This window comes from Electrona antarctica, assembly GCF_951216825.1.
Source record: "Electrona antarctica genome assembly, chromosome: 14".
Classification (NCBI taxonomy): domain Eukaryota; kingdom Metazoa; phylum Chordata; class Actinopteri; order Myctophiformes; family Myctophidae; genus Electrona; species Electrona antarctica.
The window spans coordinates 16248302-16265196 of NC_136795.1; the positions used below are offsets into that span (position 1 = coordinate 16248302).

General features: G+C 41.8%; 2 protein-coding genes and 1 long non-coding RNA gene across 3 annotated transcripts; 1 reads left to right on the plus strand and 2 right to left on the minus strand.

Annotated features, from left to right (window-relative positions):
* Positions 1-294: 294 nt before the first annotated feature.
* On the minus strand, positions 295-6259 carry LOC306937615 (GDP-L-fucose synthase-like). The gene is made up of 11 exons (XM_079521471.1): positions 6239-6259; positions 5858-6015; positions 5552-5666; positions 5293-5421; positions 3804-3877; positions 3480-3613; positions 3208-3272; positions 2514-2580; positions 1898-1977; positions 1604-1703; positions 295-1261 (listed from the first exon to the last, which is right to left on the minus strand). The coding sequence occupies exons 2-11, from the start codon at positions 6004-6006 to the stop codon at positions 1206-1208; spliced, it is 969 nt and encodes a 322-aa protein (XP_079377597.1). The 5' UTR covers positions 6007-6015; positions 6239-6259; the 3' UTR covers positions 295-1205.
* Positions 6260-7167: 908 nt separating this feature from the next.
* Positions 7168-8595, plus strand: LOC306936352. Its single transcript, XR_013791482.1, has 3 exons — positions 7168-7600; positions 8238-8270; positions 8502-8595. It is a non-coding gene; the product is annotated as an uncharacterized lncRNA (long non-coding RNA).
* Positions 8596-8799: 204 nt separating this feature from the next.
* alkbh7 (alkB homolog 7) lies at positions 8800-14982 on the minus strand. The gene is made up of 4 exons (XM_079519843.1): positions 14596-14982; positions 11157-11330; positions 10212-10336; positions 8800-9284 (listed from the first exon to the last, which is right to left on the minus strand). Exons 1-4 carry the CDS (start codon positions 14866-14868, stop codon positions 9164-9166), a joined length of 693 nt encoding a protein of 230 aa, XP_079375969.1. The 5' UTR covers positions 14869-14982; the 3' UTR covers positions 8800-9163.
* Between the last annotated feature and the right edge of the window lie 1913 nt (positions 14983-16895).

Below are 16895 nucleotides of genomic sequence, written 5' to 3' on the forward strand. Positions count from 1 at the left end.
ATATGTATATAAATATTTTAGCCGTAATTTTCCTCTATCAAACACTATTATTGTGCTGGTGTGTTTCCTTGCAGAAAGACCTCTGGCTATATTTTGATTGTGTTCCACTGTTTATGTCGACATTCATCCCTTGCAGAGATGCCTCTCTGTGGGGAGGAGGGGAACTTGAACTTCACTTCAGTTAATTGACTGGGCTGAGTGAGTTCACTCAGTCTAAGAACACACTGTACTACAACTGACATGAATTGCTTCATTTGCTTGTGATCAAAATAGAATCACTCATGATGATAAAAGTAATGGAGGGGAAAAGTGGGTTTCACTTCCATTTTGCTGTATTTCTTTAGTTTTGTTTATTTTTTAATCATCTCCAGTATCCATAACATCACATACTGTACATCAACATAAGCAAACTGTTCAAGGTGATCAAAAAAGGGATAGGCTGAAGCTAAAAGCTTAAAGTGCCTATCCTACGTACATGACCTTATGTTTGGCAAAAATAGTTGGAATAGCTGAATAAACGAAAGTAGACACTCACTCAACAAACAAAAACAATCCCACTCATCAATAAGCATGTCATTATATTGATTTATATCCTTATATGCTATTATACACTACATCATTATTATTATTACTGTTATAACATACCATCATCATCATCATTCTAAGCATATTATCTTAACATCATCCCCATCACCACAACCATTACCACCAACATTTCCATCTCTGCCACCATTGCTGTCACTAGGCTATAATCATCACCACCATACTACCATCATCATGTATTATACTATTATATACTATATTTATACTGTATTTAGCCAAGATTTGTTTGAACAGTTTCATGATGAGAGTGACATAAAGGTGGTTGCACACTGGGCGCGTTTTTCGGAAAAAAACTATAAAAACGCCACTAAAAATCTGAAATCGCGTCCGGTGTGTAGTGACCTTAATACTGTGTTTAACATCCTCAGTCAAGCCATTCCATATCTTCACCCCACACAGACAGAATTGCATGCACACACTCTTCCGAGTGGTGTGAGCACTGGGTTGCTGGATTATGTAAACGGTACAACATGGCGTACCCAGCAACATCTATTTACATAGTGTGATAGGTGCTTGTGTCATCAAATGGAACAGAACACAATATTTTGAGAATACAGGTGTTTGCCATCTCAACCAAAATGCTTGGTGGTTGGATGAGGTCTCTATGTGCGAGCAATGTCATAGTTGGCCTCAAACCAATCACAGGTCTTTTTCACAGCTGAAAGAGAAGTGGAAAAACAAGTTATGTGATGCCAAGTTGCCAACATGCTGCATGCAAATATTCTGTACGCTTGTAGGCCGAGCGTGGAGGGCCAAAACTACAGAGATATTTCCTTGACACAAATTGAATAATTTGGTCTTGTTATCTTTATCTACCGGTAGCTATAGTTATAATCAAAAACAGCTGTTGCATGAATCCATTTTAAAACAGAGACTTGTGTTTGACTGTTGTTAATATCTCATTAGTTGTGCCCTCATCATTACACATTCTCGCCACAACTCGTCAAACACCTGAAGCCAACATTGAAGCTGAAATGAATTGAAGAATACAAATTCTGACCTTCTTTAAAGGGCGTGAAGGTGAAGTCGGGGAGGTAGCGTCTCAGCTTGGCATTGCTGGCTGTCTTCTTTATTTGGCCATCAGACATGGTTGTGTCGTACTGGCGTGAAGGGGTCAAGGACAGTGGTGGAAAAAGTACTCACATATTTTACGTAAGTAAAAAAGAATCAATACTGCAATGTAGTAAAAGTCCAGAATTCACTTGAGTAAAAGTGCAAAAGTATTGGTATCAAAATGTACTTAAAGTACAATGCATCATTCGAGGATTTGGTTAATGGTCATAGTTTTGGATACAAGTATTGGGCCTTTGAAGTCCAGTATTTCTGCAATCATCTCCACAACATCTTTGATGGAGACTTCATCCCCTTCCCCCACTGTGTGACAGAGAGGCAAGAAAGCATGGTTACAATACACGTATATACACCTGCACACAGTGACATATACACTGTGTGTAAACGCATGTGACAAAGACAATGAAATGTGTTCAAGCTAAATGTTAATTCACCATCATAAGCCAAGGAATCTGTTACTTGGAACATAAGATGTTTTATTAAAAACGGTTCAACTGTTTGAATTTGGTGTAACTCATTTGGTTTGAAGTAGACTTTAAAGTAAATCTACTATTGACAAGGTCTAAAAAGAGAAAGTGTTGTGCCTAGTAGTATGGTCTTGACCTGCTCATATATGCAAAACATCAGGAGATAATCTTTGTGACCTGCTCATATATGTAAAACATCAAGAGATAACCTTTGTGACCTGCTCATATATGTAAAACATCAAGAGATAACCTTTGTGACCTGCTCATATATGTAAAACATCAAGAGATGAATTTGTTGTGATTTGGTGCTATATAATAAAATTTACTTTTTACTTTTACTGACCCCTTGGCTTAAAGTATGACTGAACTTACCTGAGAAGATGATGGGGTCGACCTCATTATACTCCCTCAGTGCCCAGATCATTAGATGGCCCAGATCCTGAGGAAAACACAGTACACACGCTATGAGAGTTAACCGGTTAAGGTCCTTTCAGATGGGAAGCGATTATCGCGCCTAGTAATTCATTTCAATGAGAGGCCTGCGTTTTTTTGTACACGTGGAGAAGTTGAGGGCCGACAACACAAGCAAATTTATGTGGGCGCCCGTGAAATTGTTGCGCGTGTGCTCGTTTCGTGCACACACCCGCGACTGACTAGACCTGGCTTGTGTTTTTTCTTACGCTTGCGTGGTCGTGTCCCTCATGAGCAGATCTAGCCTTGTGTAGCGATACCAATATAACTGCGTGCATGTTAGTATCGTCCCTCTCAGTATTAGATTTTCTTTTCGCAATGCCCCATATTTGAATACTGAGCCCTGGTTGGTTATAGCCTGGTTCCATGCAAATCTGGTTGGCTCGTCACCATTTCGGCCGTGAAGTCCTCCCACAATTGAGAGGGGCCAGACTTAATCTGCCTGGGTCAATATGCATTGCAAAGGCAGGTGAAGGCCGGCTACGCAAGGCTAGAGCAGACCTGTCGTTGATCCAGGCGACAACGTCTGCCCATTTGAAAGGACCTTTAGGCTACATTTGAATATTTCTGTTGCAAATATTGATGCACTACTGACCAGGGAAAACATGAACTGTCTTCTAGGTGTACCAGAGCCCCACACAGTCATAGGAGTTCCTCCCTCTATGGGTAAGACAGGGGAAAAACATTGTCATTTTCTTTTTCATTTGTGTGTACAGTTACAGTAACATTGGTGTGTGTGTGTGTGTGTGTGTGTGTGTGTGTGTGTGTGTGTGTGTGTGTGTGTGTGTGTGTGAGTGTGTGTGTGAGAGAGAGAGAGAGAGAGAGAGAGAGAGAGAGAGTGTGTGCTTGCGTGCCTGTGTTACATACTTTTGGCCTTGTACATCTTGTGCACGAGTGCTGTAAGCACATGTCCATTTTCTATGTTGAAATTGTCATGTGGTCCGAACACGTTAGTTGGGATGACTGCTGTGTATCGATGTCCATACTGCTGAAAGTATGCCCTGTGAACATACACATCACATCACACACACACACACACACACACACACACACACACACACACACACACACACACACACACACACACACACACACACACACTTCTGAAGGATTGTTGTTTTTGTTGAAGATTAATGCATGTCAGATTAACCTGTGTGTCCCCTCCACACCCTGTTTGTGCGCACAGCTCACCTGTTCTGGACATCAATCATTCTTTTAGCATGCGAGTAGCCAAAGTTGGAGTCGTGGGGCGGCCCATTGTGTATCTGCAAGCGTTAGGGAGGAGAGCAGGTATTCAATAAAGACAAGCTTTGTCCAAATAATGAACAGATCGTGTTTCTCTGTCATTGCTAGGCTTCTCTTTCTCTCTCTCTTGTGTGTGTATATATACAGTATATATACACAATATATACTGTACAATACATACCCACACACTATATCAGTATATGTATATGTAGTATATATTTGTCTTTCTATGTATTAGTTCATAAAAAAAATCACACCCATGTAAAGTGATACATCATCATTGTCAATAAAAGGCTCATGGAGAGTCACTGACACTCAATCAAGTCTGAGTGATTGGCAGCTTGTCCATTGGCCGTGCAGGTATTGGAGGATATATAAGTAGTTATCTGGACTCATTCCTTCATGCATGCTCAGATCACCACAAGTGCTGCCTCTTGTCTCCCAACCTCCAGAACTACCACCTTTCTTCAAGCCTCAAACAGTGTGCGTCCAAGAACTAACGTGAGTCAGAAAGCCATTGCCATCATCACCCATTCAAAGATAACAATGGCCCATCATGAACTCACTGCACTAATTAGTCCATGAAATGTGGACTAATTAGACCTAGTGTCTGGCCTGCCTAAACTGCACACACACACACATACATATACATTAGGCCCAAATTATTGATTGATTACTTATTTAGATATAAATTATTCCATGATCTGAAGATGGTTTAATATTGAAGTGATTTAGATTGAACTGCTATTTATGATTTGTTTATTGGAGATGATGATTATTATTATTGACACAGAATTCCATATGTTGGCCTGGGCCATGGCTCAGCGGTCTAGGCACCTTGGCTGGTAATCCAGTCTGGCAGTGTGCCGCGGGTTCGACTCCCGATCCCGACGGCCTTTACTGCATGTCACCCCCCATCTCTCTCCCCATTTCCTGTCAGCCTACTGTCTGTCCCTCCATAAAAAATATAAAATAAAAAAGGTGAAAGCCACAAAGAAAAACATTAAAATCTAATCCTCTGCCTCTCTGCATTCCTTTATATGGTCAGCCTGGCCAGTGGCCTTGCCTGCTCACCTGTCAATCACTATACCTGAACTATTTCCAAGCGACACTCTTTCAATCATACATCATCTCATGAACAACTGAATTTATGTGATTGGTTAGCGGCCAATTTGCTCGTCTACATATGACGTAAATGTTCCCTTCATTGTCAAAGGCATTTAATGTTTGTTGTCACAAATTTACGTCATATTCGGAGCACATTTTACCTAATTTCTCCTTTCATTGTCAATGGCAAATATGAGACGTGTAGGGACAACATTTACGTCATATTTGAGGCACATATGTTCTAATTTCCCTTCATTGAACTGAATTTATGTGATTGGTTAGCCGATTTGCTCGTCTAGCGCCCCTCAAAAAATATACCTAAACTCACCATAGTCTCATCAATAGGGTAGGTTGTCTTGTCAGGGAAGATGCAACTCGAAAGGCAAGACACCACCTTGGTGACTCCCATTTCATGAGCTGTTTGTAGCACGTTATCGTTTATCTTCAGATTGTCTCTCTGTGAAGACAGACTGTCATAACCAGCAACTCAGTAGATAGGTTGTGGCCCCATATTTATGGTGGCTCTATAACCAAATTGTTAACAATAGAGTAGTTGGCTGCTGAGAAACTGCTTTAGATTGTCTCACCAAAAAGTGTAGGTTCTCCCTCATGTGTTGGTACAGTCCTCCTACTTTGGCAGCCAGGTGGATGACATGAGTGGGCCGGTACTTCTCAAACACAGCCCTTGTTTGCACAGGATCTCTGTAAACATTTCATACAGTCTTAGCATCACAGTTGCACCGCAGCATCTTTTAGAGATCACACCCATATTGATCAGCAGCATCCCACAAGTTTAGAGAAGTGGTCAAACTCAGAGATTCACAGCCCTCCCACCACAACAGCAAACTGGCCAGTGTACATATGATTGATAAAGACATGATGATATGACTTACACAAGATTGGCCTCCTTGGAAGAGAGGAAGAACCACTCTTCTCCCTCCCGTCTCTCACCTTCCTCCTGCACCACATGCTTAATGGCACTGCCCACCAGCCCAGACCCTCCAGTCACAAGGACACGCATCGAATTGTTCTCCAAATCCATCTTCCGTATCTGGTTTTCAATGACGTGGCATAATTTGACTTTTTTCCCCCCCCTTGAAAACAAAGTAGGCCTAACTATATATACTAAATAAAAATAAAATACACACTGTACGTGTACACTAAATTAACACGGCACTGAAACAAACAGTATTAATTTTAAATGCTAAATTATCAAACATGCGTTCCAATTAAAACCAGGTACATTTAATCATTAGTCTTACCATTTTAGCCACCTGCTCCTTACCCGTGTGTTTTTTTTGTGTGGGTGCCAGTCCTGTCTGGCAGGTTAGTCACATACACAAAAAAAGAAAAGAAGATTCACCCAGGCTTTCATGGCATTTCAACCCTGACTATGAACTGAAACAGGTTACCTGTGGGTGTGGGGATAGCTACTGACCCCACCTACAAGGTGGGGTCATCCAGCATCTCAACCACCTGGATAGATGGGATATACTACCATCTTGTGGCTGCAGCTAGGCTTCATGGGGTGTGTAATTGATAGAAAATAAGTCTCTTTTTTTTGGGTGAACTACTCCTTTAACTTAAACAGCTGAGGTTGCGGAAGAGTTTAATCTAAACTCTTACCATGGCAAGACTGAGCATACTGTATATAGTGTATAGTAACAGGACACAAAGTGATCATCCTGCATCTGTAAGGTCTCTCACAGGCAGAACTCTCAGTAGGGATTCTGATTCTGCTTATCGGTTCCAGACTGGCCTCTAATTAATCGCTGATAACGGGTCGGTACTGCACACATGGCCGTCATCGGCCACGAATGACGGACAGGGCACTGCACTAGTATCTACAAGTTGATAAAATGTATAAATCAGTACCCAGCATTACCCAGGTTGTGTTGTACTTTGCGACCACTATGATGATGATGTGATGTCAGGCATGTCCATATACGTACTGCATGGGGCCAGGCGGCAGACAAGCCAAAGATGACCCACAAGACAGACAGCTTCAACTTTATAGAGTAGATAGTACTAGATACATAAGTACCATAAATCTGTTATCCTGTCCGTCTAGTACTGATGTCACAGCCAGGTAGGGAGTTTTTGCAAATTAAAATGCTCTTTTCTTTTATAACCAAGCATTTTGTTTACACAGATGCACAAAAGCAAAATGCGCTTTTTTAAATTTTTTTATTTATTATTATAATCAAGCAATTGTTTTCCACAGATGCACAAAAGCAATTGAATAAAGAATAAGTAGCTCAAGGACCATTGTGGTTGTGTTTTGGGAATTTGGCTTTTTTTTCCTCCTCCATATTCTTGAAATTGACTTTAGTAAATTACTTTACTAAATAAACTACAAATAAAATGCATACCGGCGTACTGTACATGGACAATACATCATGGTAACACAGCAATAAAATGTATTGTATCCATGTTACAGGCACACCTTCACGCCAGGCTTCAGCATCTCAACCCTGACTTTTAACTGATGGACAGAAGCGGGTACCTGTGGGTGGGGGGGATAGCTTTTGTGTTCTACCACATTTAACCACGGGTCAAATGCTGACTTTTCTTTGTTAACCACTGGTCTAATAAACCCGCACTGCCTTCCTTCCCCTTGTGTAGGCCTACAGAAGGTATGAATGAACACTGCCTTCCTTCCCCTTGTGTAGGCCTACAGAAGGTATGAATGAACACTGCCTTCCTTCCCCTTGTGTAGGCCTACAGAAGGTATGAATGAACACTGCCTTCCTTCCCCTTGTGTAGGCCTACAGAAGGTATGAATGAACCTTGTGTAGGCCTACAGAAGGTATGAATGAACACTGCCTTCCTTCCCCTTGTGTAGGCCTACAGAAGGTATGAATGAACACTGCCTTCCTTCCCCTTGTGTAGGCCTACAGAAGGTATGAATGAACACTGCCTTCCTTCCTCTTGTGTAGGCCTACAGAAGGTATGAATGCACTGCCTTCCTTCCCCTTGTGTAGGCCTACAGAAGGTATGAATGAACTGCCTTCCTTCCCCTTGTGTAGGCCTACAGAAGGTATGAATGAACTGCCTTCCTTCCCCTTGTGTAGGCCTACAGAAGGTATGAATGAACACTGCCTTCCTTCCCCTTGTGTAGGCCTACAGAAGGTATGAATGAACACTGCCTTCCTTCCCCTTGTGTAGGCCTACAGAAGGTATGAATGAACACTGCCTTCCTTCCCCTTGTGTAGGCCTACAGAAGGTATGAATGAACACTGCCTTCCTTCCCCTTGTGTAGGCCTACAGAAGGTATGAATGAACATTGACAGGAATATTTAATGTGTTTAGTACTTTGTTGCATGTCATCGTGGCAGCGGTGGCCGAACGGATAGCGGTGCGGTCTTGATACCGGAAGGTCGCCAGTTTGAATCAGCTGTCCGACACGTTAAAATTACCACCGCTGAAGTGCCCTTGAACAAGGCATTGAACCACTACGATGAAATGTGTTCTATGAGCAGGGCCTGGCTGGAAACAAGTTCTTGAGCTTAGCCCAGATACCCTGGGTAAATATAGTAATCATTTCATTTAATTTCATCCATCTATACTTGTTTTCCAATGCAGGTGCACATTATTGACCCAGTTCTTTGATGCCGTTGATTCGAAAAACAAAATCACATTTAGCTGGTTACAAATATTTAAAGGATATTTGCAAGATGTGTTCTCATCTTGCATTTGCAAGCCTAATTCACATCCACAGCTATTTTTTTCCTAAACCCTGTAAGAAACATGATCATACTGATTTAGGCTCACAGAGCCTTTAAACTGTTTTGTTGCAAGGAGTTGCATTGGTGCGGTCTGACCTTATTAAGCATGCTTTTAAATTAGACCTGATGCAAAATGAGTTTACAGTTCCTGTGCAACTTACATTTTATTTTAGTAAAGTGCATCAGAAAGTCAACATCATAAATGCTTTAAGCACTTCTGTGTATTACACAGACTTTACAGTGATAACAATTTAAATATAACTTATCTAAACACTATGAATCACATTCACTCTTTGATCAAATCTGTGTTGGTAATTGCCAACAACATTTTTGAAAACATTCCCAACATTGTATGAATGCATTTTTATGTGACTTCCCCAGAGCAGATCCCCTCAGTTCAAGTTGTGGCCTTTCTGTATTAGGACTCCAGTCTGTGTGGCAGTTATGTGTTCTCACTGTAGCTCTCTGGCTTCAGACCGGAAGGTTCCGACAAATGATGGAGACACGGCGCTGGCGAGGGACCCTCTGTCCGCGGAATGACGACTCTTCGTCTTTCAGGATCTCGTGGGTGAAGTCATACCTGGCCTGGTCCCTGCGTGGTTTTGGACAGACGAGGGGGAATAGATTAGGCTACTTTTTAGCGGCATGAATGTGAAAACATTCATGAATATGAAAACGATCAACTGAACATGATGGCTCATGTTCAGGATGGATTTTGCTAATTGCCATCCACAATCCCAAAACATAAAAGCAATGAAGTTACATAACTACCAATAAGAATGAATATAAAACATTTCAGATCATTGTTTTAGTTGTGTTTTAAAAGTAAACAGGGTTTGTTCAAAAGGACATATTTCCAAAAGTGGTCTGCCTATGATGGACATCACTATCACCTCTGGTATCTGACCTAGTGCCACATAGTCTATCTCTATGTAAACATGAGTATACAAAACAAAGACTTAATATGAGCAAAACATTAAAGCTACAGTATGGTTTCCTATTGAAAACCTTGATAGCTCTCTTCAAAAGCTGTTCAATAGAGCGTCGCAGTCCCGCCCCCTTTCATGACTACGCTAGGACCAGAAGTGAATTCCTCATTCATTTTTCCCATAGACATTTCAAAAAGTATTTTTTAAAGACTATTACGCCACGGAAAAACTCGAGTTGTGACAAATCATGACAACAAACAACATTTAGGGCCGATCAAATAATTACAAAGAAGAAAAACAACAAAAAAAGTGTTGTAGCGTTTTCTTCTTCTTTCTAATTATTTGTTCGGCCCGAAAAATTGTGTTTGTTGTCATGATTTGTCACAACTCGAGTTGGCTTTGTATGAAGCTTAAAAGGTCTTTAAATAAATACTTTTTGAAATGTCTATGAGGAAAATTAACGGGGAATCATTTCCTGGTCCCTGGTAGGGGGCGGGACTGCGACCTTTATTGGTTGTAGGACTGTGGCACCAGAAAATGAAAAGTGTATAAAAATATACTTTTTGAACCAGTCTTGACATTAGACAAACCTGATTATGTAAAGGGAGCGACGGAGCAGCAACAGGTCCAACCATTCGTCGGTGCCCCCCTCCTTCACCAAACGCATGACACTGTCTGACAGCAGACTTAACCCTGCGATGGTACTGCCACAAAACTGACAGAGGATGAAGATCAGAACAGGACATTACGAAACACATGAGGGAGTTTTGTTGTATGTATTTAAATCTGGAATTTATTTCAGCTTGTTTACCATCGACTTACGTTCATTGCAACTACTTTTTGCCAAACAAACAGTTTGCTTATGTTGATGTATGTGATGGATACTGGTGAAGATCGAGATAAACAAAACTACGGGAGACTCTCAAAGGACATACAATGAAACAAAAAGTAATATTGAAATCTGGCTATTTATTAGATGATATTTCTGAAATGGGTCTTAAAGCTAAATTACATTTTGTTACCTTACCTGCCCTGATGAAGACTCCTGCGTGAGTCGAAGCATTTTGGCTTTTTTTTATACTTTTCTAAATACCTTGATTTTTATCTACCCTCTCCTCATTTCCTCATTTTTAAACTTGAGAATGCTCTGATCGCCGCCTTTTTTCTAGTATTCCAGCCCCACTGATCTTTGAAGCACTATTTTACTTTTAAACTTATATTGCACCTCCATCGAGCACCTGGTTGCTTCTCTTTTTGACACTTTGTTAAGAGGTTTGGGTTGTGTCGTAATAGTGGGGAGATATCTTCCATACATTTTGCTCCATTGATTAGAAATAGATTTCCCAAAATAGACTTAAGAGGTTAACAGGTGCATGCGATTTTTAACCCACAGCACGGGTGATTTTTAATCGGCAGCACAGGTTTGTCTGACTAATGACTGTTGGTAAGTCTAACCAACGCATGCACCCCGAGGTTAACTTGTTACAGGTCTGCAATGCATGCAGTGAGTGATGACTGAGTAGGAGAGAATTCACCTTGACGCTGTCGACATGTGGTTTGATGTAGCCAGCCTTGTCCAGGTCTAATATGTGTACTGGGCCCAGCAGTGAACTGCCCTCAGGGAACGCTACAGATCTGAGCCGACTCAAGACGCCCTCACACACCGACCCCCATCTCAGACGCTCCGTCTCTCGGTACCCGTGAATAGCCTGAAGGGTGATGAACACAAGATACTAGGCGGTAAATTCCACATTGTTAATGAATAACAAATGGATACAAATATCAATATTTTGCTGTAGATCAGTCAGACTTCGATCTTGTGATGCACAAGATCTTTTCCAAAGCTGGTGAGATGCTGCCCCATCTGGCTGAGTCAGGTTAGGTGAGATCACCCATGCGGCAAAAGCAATGGTGGGCCATGCCAGACAGTGAAAACCCACCATTGCTTTTACATCAGTCAATGAATTAATAAAACCAAACAAAGAATTATGAAAATATGACACCACAGAAAACATTGTTAAACATGGCGGAGCTGCAATTCAAAACTGGCCCCTGTAAAAAAGTTAAAGCCCATTTTGCATAGAAGTGTATATTTGTAAATATTCTGATGAATTGAAAATGGAGGACCCTGATGTAAACAAGTCTTAGTGCTTGTTCTGGGTTTATCCTCGTAGCAGTTTTTGTATTGACCTGTGCTTTCGTTGAAATGTACACATTCTACATACTGTGAATAACCCATGTACCTGTCTAAATACTTCCTTAATGTCAACGAAGTCCACACCCACAACACCAGAAGGTGTTCAACAAACCATGTGCAACCCAGATTCGGCACAAACAAGGGACTAAATTAATTTCGCTCCTATGCCACCAAAATGTGGAACGCTCTACCAACAGTCATTAAGACATGTGAATCCCTTGACTCCTTCAAAACCGCCCTCAAAGAGTTAAAGCCCATTTTGCATAGAAGTGTATATTTGTAAATATTCTGATGAATTGAAAATGGAGGACCCTGATGTAAACAAGTCTTAGTGCTTGTTCTGGGTTTATCCTCGTAGCAGTTTTTGTATTGACCTGTGCTTTCGTTGAAATGTACACATTCTACATACTGTGAATAACCCATGTACCTGTCTAAATACTTCCTTAATGTCAACGAAGTCCACACCCACAACACCAGAGGGAGTTCAACAAACCATGTGCAACCCAGATTCGGCACAAACAAGGGACTAAATTAATTTCGCTCCTATGCCACCAAAATGTGGAACGCTCTACCAACAGTCATTAAGACATGTGAATCCCTTGACTCCTTCAAAACCGCCCTCAAAGGGCACCTACGGACGGCTGCAATTCAAAACTGGCCCCCGTAAAATCTGAATCCCCCACCCACCCCTTTTTCCCCTAAATGTATGTTTCTTTTCCCTTGTTACCTCCTATGATGATTTCCTGTTTTGACTATATAGTTGTGTATATTCATATGTCTCTAATTGTTTTGATGAATTGAAAATGGTGGGCCCTATTGTAAACAAGTGTAATGCTTTATGGTGTCGTCCACTCACTGTTAACAGTTGTTGTATTGAGTTGTACTTGAAATGTAATTTGTAATTAATGTAATAAATCAATCAATCAAAAACATGTTCACTCAAGCAATCAATCATAGATGGCGATAGTGAGTGGGCGTATCCGTTGAAGGTCGGAATTACGTTCAAAGTAAACAGGAAGTAAACGAGGGGGAACTGGCGTTCATCCACAAACGGTATTAAAATACTTCTTTATTGAAAACTACGAACTAATACATTGCACAAGCACTCCGTAGGCCTCTCTAACATTTGGGGCATCGGTGTAAGCACTTTATATTTAGCATCAGATTTTACGGGGGCCAGTTTCGAATTGCAGCCATCCGTAGGTGCCCTTTGAGAGCGGTTTTGAAGGAGTCAAGGGATTCACATGTCTTTTTTTTTTAATATTTTTTATCCCACGATTTTGTAACCCATTTTTCACCCCTGTGTCAATTATCTAATGTGATCCTGGGCCAGAGTCTGTGGGGGCCAGGGCCCCCATGAGGAATTGGACCAGGGATCTCAGCCCCCATGAGGAATTGGACCTGAATATATATTCGCCTCGCCACGGGCCCCCATGAGGATTATGAAAACTATTCGTCCCTGTCCTGGGCTCTACTAACCTGACTCCGCGGAGTCAGGTTAGGGCTCTACACACCCTCTGCCAACCTAGTCCCCATATATGGGGGACATGGGGAGAGCAACGGATTTGAACTCATGCTTTCCTTCATGCCTGAGGCCCTTCCTGAAACCAGTCCCTTGACTTGAAGTGCTCTCGGGAGGTTCCCTCGTCAGGAAGTGCCCCTCCAGCTGAATCAAGTTCCCTTGATTAGGGTGCTGGGTATAAAAAACTGTTTGGAAATACACTCGCCCTCCTTGTGCAGAAACAGGAAACAGACACAATTTGTTGCCATGGTTACCATCATGCAATTGTGTTACCTGTTATTTTGTTTGTACAGTTAAATTGCATTGCATCGTGTATGTTTGTGTGACATGTGGATTTCATTAATATGGAAAAAGGAAATACAGCGTGACTGTCAAAAATGACATGTCACATAGGCTATACATCCATGGTGTTTATAAATCATTGTGTTAAAATTTGTTTTGTTTGTGTGGTTTCATTTATAGTTTTTTCACGGTGGGGTAAATAAAGAGCCCTTGTGAACATCAGTTGGAGCGTTGTCTATTCTGCATCAGATGAAGATTGTTTAGGAGGAGTTTATTTATCATTTATTTGTGGTGGTACTTACATTTGTAGGTCGCGGTTTCCATGCGGACAGAGAGCAGGGCTGCACAAGGCAATCGAGTCTAGATCGGCACAGACTCGCTCTTGAGGGCTTTATAAGCCACTTCCACTCAAGGCTGCTTGGTTTCGGACGACACTTAATATGGCGCAGCCTCGCGTGAACGCGCATATCGAGGGCAAGTGTGTAGAGCGAGTGGCGAGGAGCTGGTTTCAGAAAGGGGGTGAGTGTCCAAGTTGCTCCTTTACACCTGACAGGGGGGAGTTTCCCTGGTTGGACGTAGCGCGTGAAAGGAACACGTTATTCCAACCAGTTCCTTTCCCCTCCATCAGGCGCCCCGGCTGGCCAGGGGGAGGCAGTTTAGAGACCAGGATTACTGCATGTTTTTTGTGAGGGTACCTACCCTAGAGGACACGGGGAGAACATGCAAACTCCACACAGAATTCAGGATGCACATGTCTTAATGACTGTTGGTAGGGCGTTCCACATTTTGGTGGCATAGGAGCGAAAATAATTTAGTCCCTTGTTTGTGCCTTATCTGGGTTGTACATGGTTCGTTGCACTCCCTCTGGTGTTGTGGGTGTGGACTTCGTTAACATTAAGGAAGTATCTAGAAGTATCTAGTCTCGACTCGAACTGTTGTTAATTATATTCATGATTTGATGTGAGTCACTTACACCATCCCAGTGGTCAAATTCGTATCGTTTCTTCTTCAGGCCTAGTTCCAATTCTTGCATAAGAGCCGTTTCCTCCTCCTCGCTGATGAAGTTCGGCCTCACCTCCACGTGCGTTCTGAACCTCTGGACCATCTCCCGAGTCGAACCGACCACCAACTCCTCATCTCGGACATGGAGCAGACCGCTGTTCGCAGGGGAGCCAAAACAACGCCACGATGTACACGGAGCAGGTACTTTGTGAATTCGTCTTACAACTTTTAGCAATAGTTTCATTCTGTCGTTTTGTATCGGTTTGATTCGCTGTAATAGCCTAGTAGTAGGATTTTGGTGTTTGTGTTTACATTCAAGTCGGGTCAGACTGCGATGGGCAACGCCATGTTAGATTACGCAAAGCATTGTGGGGGATGTAGTTCTCTGTGAAAAGCTGCTCATAGTAGCATGCAGCCAGGTTACAGGTAGTAGCTGCTTCAAGCTTTCCGCTCTAATTTTTCCCATAATAATAAGTAAGCTATACATAAGCATCGACTCCCAGTCCCCGCTTCATAAGGCGTCATGATAATGAAATCGTGACTTTCCCTAGCCTAGAATAGAATGCTGTTATGAATGTGAGCTTGTCTCATCAACGTGTTGTTGTTTACTTTCTCCACTGGGGGGCGCGATGGAGCTGAGAGAGAGCTGCACCTCCAGGCTCCAGCTCAAATAATTTCAGTTTTAATGCCATGCAACATATACAGTACATCTACAGTCTAACACAGTACACACTACTAGAGGATATTGCATTTAATTATATATAAGTTTATACTGCAGTGTGTGTAGCCTACTGTTGAGAAACCAATTTTCCATCGGAATGCCACCGTAGAAAAATAATGTACATATCCTCAAAACAGTTTTACTTTACTACCTCCAGGCCTGTATAATATGGCAGATGAATGACAAATTATGTTGATAATTGATAATGCTTGTTATACCAGTTTTAATTGATGACTTTTAGCTATTGATGAGTTTTTTCTAATTAATTTATATACCTGACAGACAGAAGTATGTCTTACACTAAATCATTGTTTTGAATACAGTCACAATCCCCCCCCCCCCCCCCCCCCCCCCCCCCCACACACACACACACATACTGTATGACTACTTTTTAAGCATTTGTTTTTTGCTTTTTCTTCCTGAGAATACATTCACTTGCATGTGACACATTACATATATACGAGTGCGCGCACACAGCTATAACCCACACACAGTGACAGACCACTCACATGCGCACATACAGCTGTCGTTTCTAGACTGGCAGGCTATGTGGCCTGCACGCTATGCACAGCCACAATGGAAGTCCACTCATCGCTGTCCTGCGCAGGCCAATGCTCTCATAGCTTTGGGATATAAAGAGACACACACACACACACACACACACACACACACACACACACACACACACACACACACACACAGAGCGAGGTGGGTGTGGGGTGATAAAGGCAGAGGAAAAGACAAATCGAGCTGCAACTATTGATTATTTTCTTAGCAATTATTCTATCGATTACTTTTTAAATTGATAGAATTATTATCGACAAGCAACTTAATTTTTTTAAAGTGTTTTATTATTATTATTATTATTATTATTATTATTATTATTATTATTATTATTATTATTATTATTATTATTTTTTTGTTTTTTGTTGCTGTTGTAAGTGTTAAATAGCCCTATTAAGTAACAGGGGTCTCCTAAATAGAAAATGTATTTCAGGATCAGGATATTATATTTTTACTATTTTTGACAATGTTATATTATTTTTAAAGTTTTTGCCTATAATGACATGCCCAACGATGATTATTTAATTTCATCATCGATTATCGTTTCTTTTTTTTATAGTCGTTAACTGTTGCACCCCCCAAAGAAACCCAAGAAGCATTCAGAAGACTGAAAGAGGTGAAGGGAAAGGGAGGTCACCCTGGCCACTTGCCTGACCGACTGTGTTTCATGCCTCATCTCCTGCCTCTACCCTCTGTCCTCTCAGCTGGTCACCACCCGCCAGGGCCGCCATCCAAGTTCCTCCTTCGTCGTCAGCCATTTCTCCAGGGGCATTTTAGTGCTGGGATGTGAGTTTGCGCCAGAGCTGTGGAGTAACCTACAAAAAGAGGATGAGCTGCTGTGTGAAACGAAACCCTACGTACACAGGTATCAACATCACATCACATCACATCACAGGCAAAAAACCATGCCCTATGCAGTTGACCAGGTTTGCTCCTCTACTCAAAATCTCTTGACCAAAAATAGCCAATGAGGGACGTTGTGTGGC

Coding starts and splice junctions, on each gene's coding strand:
- alkbh7 (XM_079519843.1), bottom strand. CDS start 14,868: ATGAAACTATTGCTAAAAGTTGTAAGACGAATTCACAAAGTACCTGCT. Junction 11,331..14,595: donor AATTTGACCACTGGGATGGT/GTAAGTGACTCA, acceptor ATCACCCTTCAG/GCTATTCACGGGTACCGAGA. Junction 9,285..10,211: donor CGCTCCCTTTACATAATCAG/GTTTGTCTAATG, acceptor AAAACCACGCAG/GGACCAGGCCAGGTATGACT.
- LOC306937615 (XM_079521471.1), bottom strand. CDS start 6,006: ATGGATTTGGAGAACAATTCGATGCGTGTCCTTGTGACTGGAGGGTCT. Junction 5,667..5,857: donor TCCAAGGAGGCCAATCTTGT/GTAAGTCATATC, acceptor AAATGTTTACAG/AGATCCTGTGCAAACAAGGG. Junction 3,273..3,479: donor CAAGATGTACAAGGCCAAAA/GTATGTAACACA, acceptor TCTTACCCATAG/AGGGAGGAACTCCTATGACT.